The sequence below is a fragment of the Puma concolor genome, chromosome D1, assembly GCF_028749965.1.
Source record: "Puma concolor isolate L17-30 chromosome D1, mPumCon1.1.hap2, whole genome shotgun sequence".
NCBI lineage: Eukaryota > Metazoa > Chordata > Mammalia > Carnivora > Felidae > Puma > Puma concolor.
The window spans coordinates 39,502,802-39,525,211 of NC_141676.1; the positions used below are offsets into that span (position 1 = coordinate 39,502,802).

Genomic DNA, 22,410 nt, shown 5'->3' on the forward strand with positions numbered 1-22,410 from the left:
AAGAGCTACATGGAAAGCCTGTTAAAAATATAGCTTTTTAGACATTTCCACCCTCAGAGAATCTGATCCAACAGATCAAAGATGGGGCCTGGTAACTCCATCTTTTTTATAAGTTCCCCAAAAATTCTTACATGCCATCAGCTTTGGGAACTACACCAAAAATCAGTTTTTAACCTCTCCTGTGGCCCAGTTGTTCTGGGTCTTTCTTTCTCCCAATCTATCTAAAAGCCCCATTTGTGTTTGAGCCCATGAATCATTAACAGGCAAACAACTTTACATTCTCCTTCCAAGATCTTACATAAAGGACATGTTAGGTCATGAACCAAAGTATGAAAATTTTCAAGAGAAGGAAAGGAATATTCAGCATCCCCCTCAGTCCATTCCTTATAAATGAGGATGACCCTATAGACTATTGGGGGTTCCAGCTCTCCCATCCTCTACCCACTTTCCTGTTAAAAGGGCCAAGGTAGCCAAGAAGGACATACAGTGGCTGAAAGTTTGGAGACAAAGAGTTACCATAAACGTGCAGAATCCACAACAAACATCACCTTGAGCAAAGATGAAGCACCACTTCAGAGCACCTTATGTGGATTATCTCATTTAGCACTCCCATCTACGAATAGGTATTATCCTAGTTTAGAAATTTAAAAATGGAGATGAAAAGAAATTAACTTCCCCAAATTCAGAGCAGGCAAGTGGCTAAGGATGTCAGAAAAGAGTATTTCATAGGAACCAGAGTATCTGTGAAGGTGTGAAACTTTAGATTAGCAGAGATCTATCCTTTCTTCTTTTTTCTCCTCCAGAGATAATATTAGAAAAACAGATAAAACTTTTGGAAGGAGGGATGAGCACTGGGTGTTGTATGGAAACCAATTTGACAATAAATTATATTAAAAAAGAAAAAAACACTTTTGGAAGGCAGAAGCAAAAAATTGCATAGCAAGAAACCAGCAATGTCTCCCAGACTGTTCAGGTGGGAATTACTAAACTAGAGCTTTGTGGCCTCTTTCTGACCTGTGGCATAGGACATGCAGGGCCCTTCTGCTCTACCATTTGTGGGGGCTGGGGGGCAGCAACAAGAATGCTACTACCTAACTTCTAGAAAATAAGTAGCCAATGAGCTCTTTTTTATTTTTATTTTTTTTACATTTATTCATTTTTGAAAGAGAGACAGGGCATGAGCAGGAGAGGGGGAGAGTGAGAGGGAGATACAGAATCTGAAGCAGGCCCCAGGCTCTAAGCAGTCAGCACAGAGCCTGACACAGGGCCTGAACCCACAAACCAAACCGTGAGATCATGACCTGAGCCGAAGTCAGATGCTTAACACTGACTGAGCCACCCAAGCATCCCACCAATGAGCTCTTGAAGGTGGAAATGGACATGATGATGGCTGAGGGCTGGCTTTATGCAGGCTGCCCAAGTTAGGACAATAGGGTCACAAGGAACAAGTTGTTTCTATGAAAAATGTATCCAGGCACACTTATTATAATCTGGTTGAAGCCACAATTATTCTCAAGGCCACAAACATCTTCAGCCAATCAAAATAGACCAAGACTAATTCAAGATGGCAGAACTTCCCTTAAGCCTGGCATTAATTTGTTCTCTGCCCTTCCAGGTCCTCTTCCAAAACAGACTGCAGAGCTATAATTATAAGTACATTCAAATACCTCCTCATTAGAATTGTAGTCTGGAGCTGATTAACCTTGGATTATTCTTCCTCCTGTTTGGTCCCAGAAGGTAGTTTGTTCCCCACATACCTGTTCCTTATCCTGGGCCTAATGGAACAAGTTAACTTTTTGTATCATTAACAAGAATCAACAATTCATGGGCACTGCTCACAATGCAAAAATATTCTCTGTAACATAACTATCCACAAGGATTTTCAGTGGATTCTAGAGAGGTCAAAACATTCCCCTTGACCACCATTCACCAGTTGTCCAGCTGCAAATGACCCAACAGACACCATCAGTCTTTCTTCAGCTCGAAGCAAACCTGACTCCAGTGACATACATGGGGGACAAGATCTCCTTCCCACCCCAGTTCACAATGCCCGATGAAATCCCCCAGATGTCACAAAGTCTTGCCATCCTCTGGCAAACTGAAAGGCTCATTCCTCTGCAGAGGATGGATGGCATTAATTCCAAAAGATTCAAAAAGCACAGCCTCTTTAAGAAGCCTCCATTTTGAAAAAGATATTTAAGCAAAGCTGTGCTTGATGAAGTGAAATAGAATTAGCTGCTTCAGTGGCACAGGCTTCTCAGATTCATTCTAAGGTAGAATGGCTTATTTGCCTCCAAGTGGAACGAACTCAACAACAATATATCACAGTTAACTGTGAGCACAGCTCCATGGAATTTCAGCTGGTGCCTGGAGTACACGGAGGTGCACTTAATATTCCCCAATCTGTAATCAACCTTTTGTACATTTGTTCCTAATCACAGGATACTGTTTCATCTTAATGAACTGTTTTCTTAGCATATTACAGTTGGTCATTTCAGCACATCTAATGGCCCATTTGGTAGGTTAAATTACAATTAGGGTCCCTTGGTTTTTTTTATTTCCCAGCAAGGCCTGGAGGGGTTTGATATTTTTCCCCTTCCCACTGCTCTATTTCAAGGACAGAATCACAAAAGAACAAAAGCACAGACATACCTGTTGCAGTCGACGTGGAGCAGGAGATGAGAGGCACTAATTGACAAAGCGACCTTGTGCCACTGTCCATCTGCCATCCGGTATGGAAGCGCCTCGGTCCTGGGTTTCCCATTATGTATATAGTGATATCGGATCTCATCCCTCAGACCACTGCTCTCTAGTTCAAAATAGCTGTATGGAGAGTAACAAAAATATGTTTGTTTTTACTTCTGGATCCCACAGTTATCAATCCTCCCTACTCACAAACTCACCACCCAGTTTCTCAGAATCTAAAATTAGCTAAACAGGATACAAAGATCTAATAACTAAAAACCACTTGTACTGCATGGAATCAAATTCACCTATCATTGGAGAACCTCACAGTGACACCCTGAGCCTCTGAACCAGAGACTGTTTGATCCACTCTGACTTGACAGGCCACAAGCTAATTAGCAAAGCTTGGTGCAAGATCTCTCCAACACTTAAAGGTACAGTTCAGAACCCTCTACAGTCTAAAAAAGGCCACTCATGTGAAATGGGCTTAATGATGCTTCATTTTATTTCTGGCTCCTCTACTTTTTTAAGAATTAAAGGAAAACAGAAGTCAGGTTGGGTATCAGGAACTGAAATAAATTGAGATAAGAAAACGTTACTAAACACATTGCCCCCTAGACAAAGAGCCTTAAGTGGACAACAGTTCCTGTGTAATGGAGTAGGGGAGGAGTGGCTGAAGCTACTCACATATGGACAGTATCTCAAATTATCATGTCAGGAAACAGGCAATTGAGTCTTTTCTCTCCCCAGATTGTTGTCACATTTTCCAGATCCATGAAAAACTCAGCATCACCACTGCAGTCTGCACTTTTGTCATAAAATGCAGCAGTCAAGTTTGGGACATTCCTTCCAGACATGCTCCAGGGCTGATACTTTGAGTCCAAACCTCTTCTGAAATGCATCACCGTCATTAAATCAAGCCTAATCTCACTGCAAGGCATTGCACTAGGCATTTAACATATACTATCTAACTCATCACCCTGACAAACCTAAAAGGCCGATAGCATCCCTAAGAAACTGAGGTTCTAGAATATACCTACCATGCTTTAAATTCAGGTCTAAATCTGACATGCATTTTTCTACCAGCCTGCTGTCCATCTCAGAGGCACAATGACAGTAGTAAAGATGGCCTCAACTGACATGGTCTGTCAGCAATTCATCTGTACAGACAACTCAAGAAATACCTGCCTATGTAGGTAGCCAGCTGAGTTGGCCTCACCCCACTAGCCAGATCATAATTTAATCTAAAACACACACACAAAAAAACATCTTCTATGAGCACCGAAATGAATAGATCTGAAAATGAGCCTCTATTATGAGAGACTCCCAAATCATATGACAATAACAAATGTGTATTTCTTGCTCATCTTTCACAGGGATCCTCCCAAGAGAGCAGTGCTGGCAAAGACTAGACTCTGACCTACCCAATTCATACTAGACAAAGAATCAGGCCCAAGGTCGTAAATTCAAGAGGTTACTTTTACTATTGCAGCCAGCTCCTGAGCCCAGGTACATACTTATTAGTAATAATATAATACATATTTTATAAAACTGCAAAAAAGAAAATCCTTAACATGGAAGACATTCATCTTAAGGGAATTCTCCAAATTGCTTCTAAGCAGCTAGAACACTAAAAGAATCAAAATCAGAGAATTTAAAAGGTCAGCAAGACCTTAGAGATCATCTGGTCATTCATTAATTTATTCAACATTTTGTTACTGAACACATAGTAAAGGGCTAAAAAAGGATTTAAAATATAGATCCTGTTCAGAAGATGCTTTCAGACTAGCAAAAAAGGAAATAAAATGTGTCCCTCATACAAAAGTTAGAAACAAATGGAAGACAAAGGAAGCTGTCATTTCATTTCATATGCCAGGAATGGACCAACTGCTTTCATAAACATCATCTCATTTAATTTCTTCAAGGTTAGTATCTTTATCTCCTTTCTGCAGAGGAGTTCACATGTGATCAGAGATACTAAGTTCCTTACCCAAGGCCAGTTTCTGAATAGAAAAGCAACACGATTTTGTATAAGAGACCTCACCAAGATCGTCATGAGACATGTCTCAATTACTTCACTTTGACCAATAAGCCACTGCTGCAGGAAGGGACAGGAACTTAAAAAGGATGTCAAAGACTTAGAATCCTCCTATAGATCGTCTGATAGAATAAAAAAAAAAAAAGAAAAAGACAAAGGGAGGCAGATATATTTAACTAGCTTCAATCAATATTCCTGGGGTTATGGCTTCATTGAGCAAGGGCTCATTATACGCATACCTTTTAAAGATTACTTTACAAAGTACTACAGCAAGCTGTTACCTCAGGGTAATCTCCACATACAGCTAAAAGAGAAGAAATCTGCCTGATTGTTAGGCAAATGGATACTTGGTTCTTAGGGTAAGGTTTCTGGCAGCATAATGCACACATTCAGGAAGTGCTAGATTTCCAACAGTGTGGATGAAGTCAAGACCATGTTTTGGGGGGTTTTTTTTTTGGCTTTTTTGTTTTTTTCAAATACATCAGATAACTGCTAAAGTGGTCCTACACATGACAAGGAGACTGGAAGGCTAAGTTCTATCTGGGTAAGATGGTTTCATGGGTGCTGGGAGGGGAATACAGCACTATTTCCAGACAGTAACCCTCTGCTAACAGAGGTGTGGGACTTAGTCCTCAGAGCACCTAGGAGGGGGTCATTTAGCCTAACGACACCTGGAGGTAGCCTGCAGGGAAGAGTCATGAGTTGCAGTAGAGCCTTGTTATTCAAAGTACGGACCATAGACCAGCATCATCACCACCAGTGGAAATTCAGATTGGCCCCAACCAAGACCTGTGTGACTCAATCTCCATTTTACTAAGATCCCCAGAGGATTCACGTGCATGTTAAAGCTTAAGCAGCTCTACAGTCAAGTATACCAGGTGTTGCTTTACTTCCTGGCCAGCTGGTTAGGGTTGAGGGAAGCAGCAGTTAGAGGCTGCTGTGCTGGCAGGGAGAAGAAGGGCACTGGAGGTAATCATACAAACAAGAGTCGAGTAAGCTCACAGCCCCTGACCAGTCCTCTTTCTTCAGGCCTCAAGCGCATGAAGGTCTTCTGTGGATTTGGGGGAGGGGACAGCTATATGATTGATAAAAAAAAAAAAAAAATCACCTGCCAGACTTCTAAGCAGCACTTCTCCCCTTAGCCTTGGACCTCAGCCAAGTACTCAGCCAATGAACTCTCTCGGCTCCCAGAAAAGTCTGTTCATCATCCTTCAAATAGTTGAAAACAGCAAGGACATTCACTACTGAGTTCTTTCAGACTGAACATCCCTAGCAGCTTCCTTAGACTCCCCACCTAGACAACAAGGCCCTCCTGGACATATATTCTCTGCCTTACTCCTCTTCCCAGATCCTTCCCCATGTTGGTCATCATGCTGTAGCTACAGTAAAATGAATCCTTTTCTCTCTTCAATGGCGCATCCAGCAATGCAGACACTCTCTGGGCTGTCCACAACTATAAGTGCATGCGAATAACGTTTACATCTAACCCTGCAAACCATTTCATACAAAATGTTATGAAACTGATGTTATGAAGGTAAGCATTCCCATCCTGTATTTGCAAAGCTAAATTTTTTTTTTAACTTAAGCCCTTGCCCTACTTAGACAGACCCTATCCACCATCAGTATAATTCTCTAAAAGTCACCAGTGAGTATTATGAACATAGTTACTATAAACCGAAGTTTTACAAGACTACCTGAATTTCATGCTATTTTGAGGGAAAAAAAAAAAACAGGAATAATTCCAATTAACATCTATCAAGATCAGCCAAGTTACTTTCATTAAACTTTTTATCCTTTTCCCCCAAAACTTATACTGAGGTCCATTTTTATTAAACAAAAGAAATTTAAGATTTGAAGTTCATACAGCTATAAGTGGCAGAACTAGGACTTGACCCCCAGTCTGGTAGACATAAAAGCGGATGCTCTCAATGGCAACACCCCATCACTTTCTACTATCTGAGAGGTTTTAAATGTATTACCACCTCTCATTTTGCCAACAGTCTTAAATGGTACTTACGAAATTCATATTTTAAGGTAAAGACAAAAGGTTCAAACTGACAAAGTGCCTAGCCCAAAGTCATGTAACTCCTAACACTCAAATCCAGGTCTACTTACTTCCAAGATTCATGCTCTTCTCACCACACTGTGCTCCTCTCCAGGTACAACTGTATGATCCTATCAAAGCCAGAGGGCAGAGAATTCAGGAAGACTCAGCTCCTCCGTCCTTGGTCCCAGAATGTCCCACTCAGCTAAAGAATCCCTCTTCAGATTCAAGTGCAAGACACCATTTCCTCATGCCATGAGAAATTTATCACAAGGAACAAATTCCATGGGTGTTCACGCAGCAGCTCACTTCCCTCTTCTGGCTCTTTGCCAACTGCTGGGATAATGAAGAGAAGCTGCCAAAAATACCAGGAAGGTATAGTGTCCTACCTCAGGCCAGGAGTCTCAAGGACTCTGTGTACTTTAAAAAAAAAAAAAAAAAAAAAGGGCAATAGCATAAGTAATATTGCAAAGAACACTGGCCCAAGGCTACCAAGACTTGATTTCAACCTTACACCTGCTTCAAACCATAAAATCTTTGGCAGTTGTGTCCCTGCCCCTCGGTTTCTCCTACCTGTTAAATGATCAGATCTGATCCACAACACCCCAGGATTCCTTGAGAAAAGACTTAGGGTGTCTAAGACACAGAGAATGGATTGGGCATCAGAGAAACTTCACTCTCCGTTGTATAATTTGGAGTTTCCCCATAAGATTTAGTTTAGATAAAAGAAATCTGCTTCCAAAACCAATCTGAAACCACTGAACTAAGAAATCGTTAGGATCCAGCTCTTGTCTAGATTTCTGTAATTCATCACTATTCTGCAAACTGATCAACTTTAAAAGAAAATGAATAATTAGTTGCTCAGCTAGTTTCATTCTCCCCTGGATTTTTCTGCTAATGCTTAGGCTCCAGGCTCCTTAGCAGCTTGAAGGGGAGAAGAGGAGAGGGCATATACAACAGGCATAACTAAGATTCACACCTCACCTTTCTCCCTGGCACACACCAGGCTATTCTCCAGTCCCTCCAGATCTGTAGGGACCACATACCTACCTGTCACCAATAAAACATAAGCAGAGGTAACGTAGAGGACCAAGACTAGGCAGTTAAGAGAGAGTGTGCCTTATCCACATAAGTTGCACATGATCCAGTAGAGAATTCTGAGATCTTAGTGGGTACTAAGGTCATTAGATGTAATAAACCTGGGTCCTTCAGAAACTGCATGGGGCGGACACTCCCTCACTCACACAAACTAATACTGAATAGAGACTAACCAAAAATAAATTCTTACTAACAATCCCCAGAGATCTAGAGGTTATTAGACAACCTGAACTCATTAAAAAGAGACACAAGAACATGAAACTGAGGAAAGACAAAAAGCTGACAAGTATCCATGGTGATGAAGCGATTGCTAAGCTAAAAATAGAAATGGCAGGAAACATGAATACAGTCATCTCCTGTCTTGTATAGGACACATAACCAAATTACATGGCTCAGAGTTTTACAAATGGTATTTTCCAAAAAACACTAGTAACGTTATCTCCCACCTTACATGCTCTTCAATGTAATCTTGCTATTCTTCCAATTGAAAGGCTTGGATATATGAACCCAAATCTTGATCTGGGTGGGTTTTTAAGTGCTTTAAGAACAGAAGCAATGCTTGGTAACTTCCAAGGCTGGGTCATAAAACCTCAAGCAGTTTCTACCTTGTCTGTCAGAACACTTGAGCCTGAAGTCATGACCCACCATGAAGAGTTCTAACTACCCTGAGGCTGCCATGCTACAAGGAAGCCCAGACCACATTGGGAAGACCACGTCAAATGCTGGAAAGCCCCAACTGGGATCCCAGCCAACACCACACATATAAATGGAAATACCTCCAGATGGTTTCCCCAGCTGTCCACTCTCCCCAGCTGATGCCGCTAACATTATGAAACAGAGACTAGCCATCCCTCTGGACTCTGTCCAAACTCCTGACCCACAGAATCTGCAAGCATATAGTAAGTTTGGGGATGGTTTGTTACACATCAATAGCCTTTGGAACACTAACTTTGTGCATACTGGTTTATATCTTTAAAATCTGAAACTATAATTTAGGTAATGTCCCTACCTAAATGCCTAGGGCCATTGGCCAGATGATCAAATCCCATTGTGCCAATTTTCTGCTTACAGGCCCACAAACTTATAACTATGCATTTTCTTCTATCAAAAGTGGAATTCTGCTCAAAAAATGCAATGTAAGATCAGTAAATCACTTCTTAAAATGCATGTTTCTCAGAGCCTATTTAAAAAGATAAATGCATTGTCTTTCTCAGTAATCCATTGTTTCCCTTGTATCAAGTCCCAATACACTGGCTTCACACTTCATGCTTCCTGAACTGGAAGTGGTCATCTCAGTGGTCCCTTTATAAATCAGTTACTTTCTACGGGTTCTAGCCCCAAGTGCTCTTCCCGCCTACAGAGTTATTTGACAAAGGTAAAAGAAATGCCCCAATTTACCTGGACAAACTTCCACTACTCCCAAATTCTATTTCCTTTACTCAGAGCAATATGGAACAGTAGAAACAGCAGAAAATACATGCCTACTATACAAGAAGCTTCAGAGTCCAGCCAACATGTGTTCAATCCCTGCCTCAGGCATTGAATCCCCAAGTAGAAACAGACAAGATACACCATTTCCCTAAACCTCACTTTCTTCACCTATTAGAAAATAACATCTACTTCACAAATTTCTTGGGAGAAAAACATATGATACAGTGTTGGTAATTTCCCCACAAAGAGCCTACTGTCCACTAGTGACTATTCTTTCCCTTCTCTCTTTCTGCATGCATGGAAACAAACAGCCTCAGAGGTATGAAGCTGCTGAAAGGGTACACACACCCTGCCTTTTCTCAGAAAGTGTTTCTCTGCCTTCCCCTTTCCCTTGTTCAGACTTGACCCGGTGATCTTGCTTGCAGTTGTAAACTTACCTGTTAGTTCTGTATTCAACCCTCTTAGCAAACATCTAGCAGAAGATTAAAGGGGACAGTAATTACAAACTGCTGGTTATTGAAAAGAAAACATTCACTGTTAAATGAAATGTAAAAATAAGTCTCTTTGCATCTACTCAAAACCATTCCATTACAATCTTTAAAGTTTATTTGAGAGAGCATATGTAGGAGGGGCAGAGAGAGAAGGAGGGAGAGAATCCCCAACAGGCTCTGCATGATCACCGTAAGGAGCCCAATGTGGGGCTTGAACTCACAACCTCATGAGATCATGACCTGAGCTAAAATCAAGATATGCATGTTTAACCAAATGAACCACCCAGGCGCCCCGGCCCCCAATTACAGTCTTTAAAGCATGCAAGTAAGCCATGCTGTGCTTACTGAAGTAACAAGCACAAGGTTCTAACTATCCCACATACTGACAGGAGACATGAAAGCTTGCAAAGTTAGGAGATTTCTTTACCCAATTAAAAAACAAATTCTAAGATTAAAGCAACCAATAAGCTAGTTGACAACAGGGAAGAATGCAATGTTAGTTTCTGACTACATATGCCTTCAAATACAGTCAAAGTATTAAATAAATAAGCCCAAGGCAAGGAGCCTAGAATCACACAACTGCATCTTATCTGAAGCCCAAGGTATAGTTCCTTACCCCTAGGAACTCACAATAAAGAGGTTTCTAAATATCAAGATCTAAGAAAAAGGAACCAATAATTGTTGCAGTTATGGCAAATATATATATAGCACTTTTTATACTTCCAAGTTTTCTTAAAGACTTAAAGAAACATTGTTCCCAACAAAAAAATAACAGTCTTCACTTTTAACTATAATATTTTAAGTTTAAATGTTTAACTTGAGGGGCGCCTGGGTGGCGCAGTCGGTTAAGCGTCCGACTTCAGCCAGGTCACGATCTCGCGCTCCGTGAGTTCGAGCCCCGCGTCGGGCTCTGGGCTGATGGCTCAGAGCCTGGAGCCTGTTTCCGATTCTGTGTCTCCCTCTCTCTCTGCCCCTCCCCCGTTCATGCTCTGTCTCTCTCTGTCCCAAAAATAAATAAACGTTGAAAAAAAAATTTAAAAAAAAAAAAATGTTTAACTTGAATTTTTTACTTCCATGTTCAAAAAGCAATTTATCTTTATGGTACTTGGTGAAGAGCACCCAATATCTCTCATAGGCAACTATTGTTATCAGTTTCCTGTGTGTCCCTCCAAAGTGTTGATTTTTTTTTTTAAGAGAATTTAGACTTCCAAATTGTAAATAAAGAACAGAGAGTTCTCATATACCCCATATCTGGTCTCCTTCTATTAACATCTTACATTCATATGGTACATTCATCACAACTATATACCATTCCTTTTGCCTTTAGTCTTACTGACTCCACTTATTTCTGAAGTTACTCAGGTCAGAAATTTCTCCAACCCCCTTTTCATGAAGGTTGTTCCACCTATTTGTAATAGAGTTAGTCTGTTCAGTCACTTTCCACATTCCATCCCACAATCCCCCAATCTTCCAATTTTTTTTTTTTACAATATGCATAAAGTTTACTTTTTGTGCCATAAATTTCTATGGGTTTTAACAGATTCCCAGTGTCACCTATCCACCATTAATTAGGGTGTCATACTCCATAGTTTCTCTGCTTGAAAAAAAAAATCTGTTTTTCACCTATTTAACCCTCAAGCCCCTGGAAATCACTCATCTGTTTAACCCTTCTATTTTTGCCTCTTCCAGAATTTCATATAAATGGAATCATATAGTATACAGCCTTATCAGACTGGGTTCTTTTATTCAGTAATATGAATTTAAGACTCATTCATGTCTTTGTATGGCTTAACAGGTTTTTCCTTTCTTTTAATCACTGAATAGTATCCCATTGTATAGACATACCAAAATTCATCCATTCACCTCCTGAAAGATACTTTGGTTTCCTCCTGTTTTATTTATTATAAATAAAGCAGTTTAGTAAATTTTGTATTCAGGTTTTTGTGTGAAAATAAGTTTTAAAAACAGCTAAGTAAATACCCAGGAATGTGATTTCTGGATTATGTCGTAAGACCACATTGAGCTTTGTAAAACATGAACAAACTATCTTCCAAAGTGGCTGTACTAGATTACATTTGCACCAGAAATGAGAGTGCCTGATGCTATACATTCTCCCCAGTAATTGGTTTTGTCAGCTTTTTTTTTTTACCTTTAGCCATTCTAAATTAGTGTGTAAAAGTATCTTCCTTGCATTTCACTAATGAAAAAAAAAAGATATTTGCTCACTGTTGAATTTTAAAAGTTCTTCATATATTTTGGACACACATCCTTTAACAGATATATTTTGCAAATATTTCTCTGAGTCTGTGACTCTTTTCACTCTTAAAGTGTCTTTTGCAGAGCACAGGGTTTTGTTTTAGTAAAATCCAACTTACCAAATTTTTTTCATGGATCATACGATTGATATTGTAAAGAACTCATCACCAAACCCAAGGTCATGTAGATTTTCCCCTCTGTTTTCTTCTAGAAGTTTTAAAGTCTTGCATTTTAAGACTTGTGATCAATTTTGAGTTAATTTTTGTGGAAAGTGTAAGGTCTGTGTTAAAATTCATTTTGCATAAGGACATCCAATTATTTCAGGATCTTTTAGTTAATAAAACCATGCCTTCTTACACAGGTTAATGCTATAAAAGTACTAACCTATTCTTTTTCCCCATCTTTCTAACATAAATGGTAGTATACGATCTTCACTGTTCCACACTTTTCATGACACTTTTTTTTTTTAAACACACAGAACTTACTCTTTATCTTTAGTTTAATAAACATTCTCCCATTCAAAATAACAAGAAAATAAATAATCAGTTACCTTCTTATAGCACAAATCTAAACTACAACTAGTCAAAGGCCCATTTTCTTAAGGCTAAGCCAGGCTTACATTCTGTGGAAGTAAGATTGAAAATCATATGTAAGACACAGCACTAAGTGTTACCTAGTAAGCACCAAGTAGGGCCTTTGATTTACATGCCTCCCTTCAAAGAATTTGCATACCATTTGATAAGGCAAAATAAAAAAACCTAAAGAAAAACAAACAATAAAGCCACACCTTTGAAGAAAGGGGGATAAAAAAAATTACTGACTTGTGATCCAGAAATGTTTCAAAAATGAAATAGAGACAGAAGAACTTTTTAAATTGAAGGGAGAAAAAACTACTTCCCCATTGTAGATTCTTGCCACCTTTGTCATACATTAATTGACTAAACGTGGGTTTATTTCTGGACTCTATTCTATTCCATTGATAAGGTGTCCATGTTTGTGCCAGTACCACACTCGTTTGTACTCCATCTTAAAGTCTGGGATTGTGCTATCTCCAGCTTTGCTATTCTTTTCCAACACTGCTTTGGGTATTGGGGGTCTTTTGTGATTCCATACAACTTGTAAGATTATTTTTTCTAGCTCTCTGAAAAACATTGTTGGTATTTTGATAGAGATTGCATTAAATCTGTAGATTGTTAAGATGTTCGTATGGCACAGAATATTAGTTCTACCAATCCTTGAGCATGGAATATCTTTCCATTTGTTTACATCATCTTCAATTTCTTTCATCAGTGTTTTATAATTTTCAGAGCACAGGTCTTTCACCTCCTTGGTTAAGTTTATTCCTAGGTATTTTACTCTCTGGTACAGCTGTAAATGGTGTTTTCTTAATTTATCTTTCTGCTGCTTCATTAAAAGTAGATAGAAACACATTTCTATACATTGATTTTGTATCCCGTGACCCTACTGAATTCATTTATCAGTTCTAGTAGTTTTTTAGTCAAGTCTTTAGAATTTTCTATGCATAGTACCATGTCTTCTACAGCTAGTTAAAGTTTTACTTCCCTACCAATTTGGATGCCTTTTTTTATCTTGTCTGATTATTCCTTAAAAACTTAAAATTACCCAGGCACCCGGGCGGGTCAGTTGGTGAAGTGTCCAACGTCAACTCAGGTCATGATCTCGCAGTTCACAAGTTTGAGCCCCCTGTCAGGCTCTGTGCTGACAGCTCAGAGCCTGCAGCCTGCTTCAGATTCTGTGTCTGTCTCCCTCTCCCTCTCCCCCCTACCTTGTCTCTGCCCCTCCCCAACTCATGCTCTGTTTCTCTCTCTCCCTCAAAAGTAAATAAACATTTAAAAAAATTAAAATTACCATATGATGGAGTGATTCCATTACTAGGTAATTATCCAAAGAAAGCATAAACACTTATCTGAAAAGATAGATGCACCCCTATGTTTATTACAGTATTTACTATAGCCAAGACATGAATGGACACTTGAGTTGCTTCCATAGATCAATGGAGAAAGATGCAGTGCGTATACACAATGGAATATGACTCAGCCCTAAAAAGGAGTAAAATAGTGCCATTTGCAACAACATGGATGGACCTAGAGGGTATTATGTTAATGGAAATAAGTCAGAAAAGTAAATACCATACAATTGCACTCGTGTGGAATTTAAGAAAATGAAAATGAAAAACAAAAACCAGACTCAAATACAGAGAGCTAATGGTTACCACAGGGAAGGTGGGTAAGGAATAGGTGAAATAAAAGGATCAAGAGCACCTTTATCTTGATGAACACTGAGTAAAGTATAGAGTTGTTGAATCATACCATACACCTTAAACAAGTAAGTGTGTTAATTAAAAAAAACGGAGGTAGAAGGTGAGAAAGGTGCTTCAGGAAGGAGAAATCCAAAGGACAGGAGGAGGAAGTTTGGCACTCAGGCAACAGAAAAAGATCAAGTAAGGATAGCACTGAGTACATGCAAGCAGAATGCAAAGGAGCTGGGAAACAGCCAATGAGTCAACTGGTGCTGGATTCACAGAACCCATCTCTGACATTTGACCTTTACCCTGAACCCTCACAGTTCTCAAGCCATCTTCTACCAGGACAAATAGGTGATTTCACAGGCATGGAACACTCCAAAAGATGTCAATTTCTGGCACATTACCCCTACCTTCAGTCCTTTTTCCCACCTCTCAGAAAGCACTTCAGATCAGGGGCTCCAATGTACCCTGAATCCACTAAAATACATTAGGGTATTTTTTTTTAACATAAATTAATCACAAACTTTTAACTACAGTTTAGGCCTGTCTTCTGAGCTATATACTTGAATAGCCAATTGTCTACTGAACTCCACTTTGATCTTTCAAATTCAGTAAACTCAAGACATAACTAACTTTCCATCTATACCCAGTCCTCACTCAGTATGGTCTACATCAAAATGAGGGCTAGAAACCTAAGCATGGTTTTTTATACTTCTCTACCCAGTGCCTGATGTACAACCCATTGTCAAGTCCTATGGCTTCTACTCCTGGGTTCTCTATTCCTCACCTCCTCCACTGCTACCATCCTTTTCTAAGCCACCATCACCTCTTACTGGCAACTGCATAGCCTCACAACTAGCCCCCCTGAATCCACTCTGGTCCCTTCAAATGCACTCTACTGTCAGTCATCTTTTTTTAAATTTTTTTCAACACTTATTTGTTATTGAGAGACACAGAGAGACAGAGCCTGAGCAGGGGAGGGGCAGAGAGGGAAACATAAAATCCCAAGCAGGCTCCAGGCTCTGAGCTTTCAGCACAGAGCCCAACATGGGGCACGAACTCACAAATCGTGACATCATGACCTGAGCCAAAGTTGGTCGCTTAACCAACTTGGCCACTCAGGCTCCCCGCCAGTCATCTTTATAAAACAAAAATCCCATCACTAATCTCTTCCAATCACCTCCCACCCTAAGCTTACAAATCAATGACTTATGGCTGCTGAGCTTAAGACTAGAATTCTTAGACATGGCCACCAAGAACCCACATGCTCTGGCCCCTGCCTACCTGTCCAGCTTCAGCTTGTATACTCTCCATGTTGTTTTCTGCACACCAACCTTCTTTCAGGTCTTTGAACATACCCCGATACCTCCCACCAAAACGCAGCACTTACACATTCCACCCTGCAATCCAAAACACTCTCACTCCCATTCTTTACAAAATTAACATCTACTCATCCTGCACTAATCACCTTGTAGGTCACCTGCCCAGGAAGACTTCACTAATAAGCACTTCTCACCACTGGCCAGTATTTTTCATAGACTATGTTCCTTTCCTCCATAGTACTTATTTCTAAATATGCATTTTTGTCTTTTTTTAATATCTGTCTTTCCCACTGGATTAAAAGCTCTATGAACATACTGACCAACCACGTCTGTTTTTGCTCATCACTGCATCTTCAGAGTCTACCATAGGGCCTAGCATATAGTAAAAACTTAATATTTTTGGAACACATTAATATCTGGTTTTTATTAACAGTAATAAATCATATATGGCACATCTCATAGCTGATTGTGATAGATTAAAATGCTTTAACATTGAATTTGAGAATCACTATTGTAGTAAACAAAAGTTCCCCAAAGTCATTTGATAAAAGCACCATTCAATTAATGACTATATAATAATAGCTGACATTTATCAAGTTTTTACCACATACCAGCTTCGTACTTTGTAGTATTTCAGTGAATTAACAATCCAGTTAATGGGAATTTTATCTTCATTTAACAAGAAATCAAGTCAAAGTAACATGATCAAAGACAAAGCTAGGATGATGATACCTATGTGCCAGACTCCTAAAAAAACGAGAATCAAAACTAGACTCACCTGACCTGTCCCACAACTATAACCACCACAAGAATCACTGGGAAAGCTGATGCCATGGGTGGAGAACTGCACTGCCAAGGCCAACCATTCTGGGTTAGAAACAGACACTTTGAACTGGCACAGGGTAGGACCCTCCTTTGTCCATGAGGCTGATGTCCCCAAGTACTGAAGGCTGAGAGTGACTGCCACAGGAAACAAGGGTTAGTGATCTGACTGCTTCTGTTATCAAGACTTGACCTCTCAACATAGTGAGGTATGTTGTACGTAACACACTTACAATGAGATTTCTTTAAGAACTCAATAAAACCAATGGCCAACAAAGCAATCAAAGATTAAAAAAAACTACATGGAGAAAAATGAAAATGAAAACACAATGGTTCAAAATCTTTGGGGTGCAATGAGTTCTAGAGGGAAATATACAGCAATACAGGCCTACTTCAAGCAACAAGGACAAGCTCAAACAATCCAAACTATACCTAAAGGAACTAGAAAAAGAACAAAGCCCAAGATGAGTAGAAGAGGGAAAAAACAAAACAGAAAAATGACTTAAAAAATGAAACCAAGAGCTGATTCTTTGAAACGATTACATGGATAAACCCTTAACCAGACTCAAAAAGAGAAACGACCCAAATAACATCAGAAACAATAGAGTGCAACGGACACCACAGAAATACACAGGATTTTAAGAGAAGAAAAATCTTACCAAAAAAAAAAAAAATAAAATAATAATAATAATAATAATAATAATAATACACACACACATACACACACCAACAAATAGAACAACCTAAAAGAAATGTATAAATTCCTAGAAACATAAAACCTTCCAAAATTGCACCAGGAACAACTAGAAAATCTGAACAGATTACAAGTAACGAAATGAACAGGTATGCAAAAAAAAACTTGCAAAAAACAGAAGTCCAGGACCAGAAGTAGGTACCAGTGAATTCTACAAAACCTTTAAAGAAGAATTAACACTATTCTCCTCAAAGTGTTCCAAAAAACAGAAGAGGAAAGAAAGCTTCTAAATACATTCTACAAGGCCAGCATTGCCCCAATCCTAAATCCAGACAAAGACAAAGACATCACAAAAAAGAACACTACAAAACAATCCCATTTACAATGACATCAAAAGTAAAATACCTAGAAATAAACCGTGCCAAGGTGGTAAAAAAAAAAAAAAAAAAAAAAAAAAAAAAACCACCTCTGCTTTCTTAAAATTATCAAACACTAGTGAAAGAAACTGAAGATGACAGAAACAAAAGAAAAGATATTCCATGCTCATGGGTTTGAAGGATACTGTTACAATGTCCAGACTACTTAAAGCAATCTACAGATTTAATGCAATCCCTATCAAAATACCAAAAGCATTTTTCACAAAACTGGAAGAAGTAATCCTAAAATTTTTTATCAAACCACAAAAGACCACTTTCTATCACCATATACAAAAATAAACTCAAAGTGGATTAAAGATCTAAATGTGAGCCTGAACCCATGAGAACACCTAGGAGAAAACATAGGCAGCAATCTCTTGGTCACTGGCCTATGCAGCATATTTATGGATAGGTCTCCTCCAACAAGGGAAACTAAAGCAAAATAAACCACTGGTACTACAGAAATAAAGGGCTTGCACAGCCAAAGAAACCAAGAAAACAAAAGGGCAACCTAGAGAATGGTAATGTAATTATTTTGCTGATACTTTTCTACCTACTGAATTAGAAGCTCCATGAACACACAGACCATATCGGTTTTTGCTCATCATTCTAATTCCAGAGCTTAGCGCAGAGTTTAGCATATAGTAGAAACTTAATAGTTTTGCAATTAATGACATTCACCAATCTCTGGTTTTCATTAATACTAATGCAATGTATATGACGCACCTCACTAATTATGATACATCACACTGCTTTGACATTGTAGTTGAGAATCACTAATGTAGAAAATAAAAGTTTCTTGTGAAGGTGATTCAGTAAAAGCAATACTGAAATAATAGTTGACTTTTTTTTTTTTTTAATTAGCGAGTTTATTGACTCACTGTATTGGAAAATACAGAGGTAATAAAGCTTCTGGGTTTCTCACAGATCTAGTGTTGTTTTCTGTCTGCCTTTCTCCTCTGCCATCCGATGCGTTGTCTCCAACCCAATACAATGGAGTCCCAGAGAGGCTGCCAAAAGTAGATGGGCTATTTGCATTATACAAAATGCCCAAAGAGAATGAATGCTTTCCTCAGTCATCAGGCAAGGGATCTCAGCTCAATGCCAATCCTCTTGGCCAGTAGAATGCCATGTGCTTCTTGTCTGTATGTCAACTATACTCAAACAAATGTTACATAGTTTCAGGTGTACAACTTAATGATTTAAATTTATACACTGTGCTATGTTTACCACAAGCTACCATGTGTCCCCATACATCGTTATTACACTATTTTTGACTATGTTCCCTATGCTGTGACTTTTATTCCCATACCTTATTAATTCCATAACTGGAAGCCTGTATCTCCCACTTTTTTATCCATTGTGCCCAATTCCCCATCTCCCTCCCCTCTGGCAACCATCACTTTGTTCTATAACAATGATTCTGCTTGTTACTTATTCTTTTTTTTTTTTTTTTTTTTTTTAGATGCCACTTGGGAGTAATATATAGTGTTTTTCTTGGACTTATTTCACTTAGCATAATACTCTGTATGTCCATCCATGTTATCTCACATGGCACAATCTCATTTATGGCTGTATAATATTCCATTGTACATATATGCACACCACATATTTCTTATCTCGTCTATTAATGGACATTTCAGTTGCTTCTAGATCTTGGCTATCATAAATAATGCTTCAATAAACACAGGGGTGCATACATCTTTCTAAATTAGTGTTTTTGTTTTCTTTGAGTAAATACCCAGTGGTGGAATTATTGGATCACATGGTATTTCTTTAAGGAACCTCCATACTGTTTTCCACAGTATGGGAAATTGGCTGCACCAATTCACATACCCACCAACAGTGGAGGAGGGTTCCTTTTCTTCCACATCTTTATCAACACTTATTTCTTGTCTTTTTTATTTTAGCCACTCTGACAGGTGTCAAGTGGTATCTCATTGTGGTTTTTATTTGCATTTCCCTGATAATTACTCATGTTGAGCATCGTTTCATGTGTCTGTTGGCATCTGTAGGGCTTCTTTGGACAAGTATTTTCCAGGTCCTCTGTCCATTTTTTTAATAAGATTGCTTTTTGGTGTTACATAAGCTGTTAATATATGTTGGATATTAAGCCCTTATCAAATATATCATTTGCAAGTGTCTTCTCACATTCAGTAGGTTGTTTTTTAGTTTTGTTGATGGTTTCCATTACAGTGCAGAAGCTTTTTACTTTGATGTAGTCCTAACAGTGTATGCTTTGGTTTCCCGTGCCTTAGGAGATCTATCAAGAAAAATGTTAAGACCCATGTCAGAGAAATTATTGCCTGTGTTCTCTTCTAGGATTTTTATGGTTTTAGGTTTCACATTTATATGTTTAATCCATTTTTTAGTTTATTTTTGTGTATGGTGTTAAAAGGTGGTCCAGTTTTCCCAGCACCATTTATTGAAAAGACAGTCTTTTCCCCATTGTGTATTCTTGCCTACTTTGTCATAGGTTAACTAGCCATAAAATCTTGAGTTTAATTCTGGACACTCTATCCTGTTTCCTTAACCTACGTGTCTATGTTTGTGCCAGTACCATACTCCATTTTGATTACTACAGCTTTATAGTATATTTTGAAACCTGGAATTGTGATTCCTCCAGCTTTGTTCTTCTTTCTTAACATTGTTTTGGCTATTCAAGGTCTTTTGTGGTTCAGTACAAATTTTAGGATATGTTCTAGTCTTGTGAAAAATGCTGTTGGTATTTTGTTAGGGACTGCACAGAATCTGTAGATTGCTTTGGGTAATATGTACATTTAAACAGTATTAATTTTTCTAATCCAGGAGCAGGGTGTATCTTTTCATTTGCTGCAAATGACATATCCATTAAGGGGTTAATATCCAAAATATATAAAGAACCCGTACAATTCAATACCAAAAACAGTCCAGTTAAAAAGTGGATAGACATTTTTCCAAAGAAGACATACAAATGGCCAACACATGAAAAGATGCTCAACATCACAAAACAGGTAATCACAAATCGAAACCACAACGACGTATCATCTCACACCAGTCAGATTATCAAAAACAAAACCAAGTAGTGGTGAAGATGAAGGGAAAAAAGGGAACCTTCATGCACTATTAATGGGAACGTAAATTGGTGCAACCACTGTGGAATACAGAATGGAGGTTCCTCAAAAAATGAACAGAAATACCTTACGATCCAGTAATTCTACTACTAGATATTTACCCAGGGACAACAAAAGCACTAATTTGAAAATATAGGCATCCTTGACTGTACTGCAGCATTATTTATAATAAACGTGATACAGAAGCAACCCAAGTGTCCAACAGATGAATGAAGTGGTATATATACACAATGGAATACTACTGAGACATAACGAATGAGATCTTGCCATTTTCAACAACATGGATGGGCCTAGAGGGTATTATGCTAAGCAATAACTCAGAATAACAAATACCATACACTTTACTTTTATGTGGAACCTAAAAAAACAGACTCAAGGGGCGCCTGGGTGGCTCAGTCGGTTGAGCGTCCGACCTCGTCTCAGGTAATGAACTCATGGTCTGTGAGTTCGAGCCCCACGTCGGGCTCTGTGCTGACAGCTCAGAGCCTGGAGCCTGCTTCAGATTCTGTGTCCTCCTCCTCTGACCCTCCCTCATTCACGCTTTGTCTCTGTCTCAAAAATAAATAAACATTAAAAAATTAAAAAAAAAAAAATAGACTCAAATACTGAGAACAAACTGATGGTTGTCAGGGGAGATGGGTGGGAGGATGGGCCAAAGAGATATGGGGTATACAAGTACAAACTTCCAGGTATAAAAGTCAGTCCTGGAGATGCAGAGAACAGCATGGGGAATAGTCAGTAACGCTGAAACAACAATGTATAGTAACTCATAGTGATTCCACTTATGGTGAGCACGATGTATGGAATTGCCGAATGGTTGTACACCTGAAATGAATAGCACTGTATGTCAATTATATTTCAATAAAAAATAATTACACCAATAAAAGTGAAATTGAACACAGATATGTACTATGAAGGAACAGAACATAGTCACATTAGGATAAGGCCACTCAGGCTGATTAGCACAGGGTAAATCTGAGCACTGTAAAGGATCTCTCATGAATGTGTCAGGTAACTGAAAAGAACCCATGTTAGGGATAGCCCAGAAGATGGGGATCAGCTAACATTTTTTTTCATAGTTCAACACCCAACATACGATGGGCTGGCTATATGATAGATGTCTCAGGGGGCCATTAAGAAAAATGTAGCGGGTTCCCACCCAGCCCACTTCCCATTACAAAACCTCCGTTATAGCTAGTATCTCTGCTTGAACGAAGGATTCAACATTTCCATGGGTGAGGTTATTGCACCACCTGTCCTGCACTGACCCCTCCTCAAAAGCAAACACCTCGAATCAGGTGAACTCCTCTGAAATCAATTTACCTAGGGTTAATATATCTAAGTGAAAATTCACCTAAAGCAGCTTTATTTAAAACCAAATTTGATTAAAATCAATTTACCCTCCTATCACATGTGAATAGTTACGAATCTCACAAACATGAATTTTATGTCAGCAGGACCATTAGGGGAAATCATTATTAAGTAAACTGCTGCTCAGTAAATTGATTTCAGAATAATTCATTTTACATCAACTGTGAGCACCCAAGCCTGATCTCCGGCAGTTCAAAAGGTAGAGAAGGTGACTGCCAGCTGCAGAGCTGCCTCTACCACACAAGCTTCAGGAAGCCAGTAAAACCAGAGTCCCTTCCACCTTCCAAAAGACTCATGGGCTTTAAAATTCAATTTTTCTGCAATTCCAGAATTCCTGTTATGTTCCCATCTCCATCATGCTTG

General features: G+C 38.9%; 1 protein-coding gene across 2 annotated transcripts in view; it reads right to left on the reverse strand.

Annotated features, from left to right (window-relative positions):
* Positions 1-22,410, reverse strand: part of NELL1 (neural EGFL like 1) — an 877,378-nt gene that overhangs the window by 742,494 nt on the left and 112,474 nt on the right. For both annotated transcript variants that reach the window (XM_086677814.1, XM_086677813.1), the window contains exon 4: positions 2,653-2,823. In XM_086677814.1, coding sequence (XP_086533940.1) covers positions 2,653-2,823 — 171 coding nt within the window. The remainder of the gene's footprint in view (positions 1-2,652; positions 2,824-22,410) is intronic.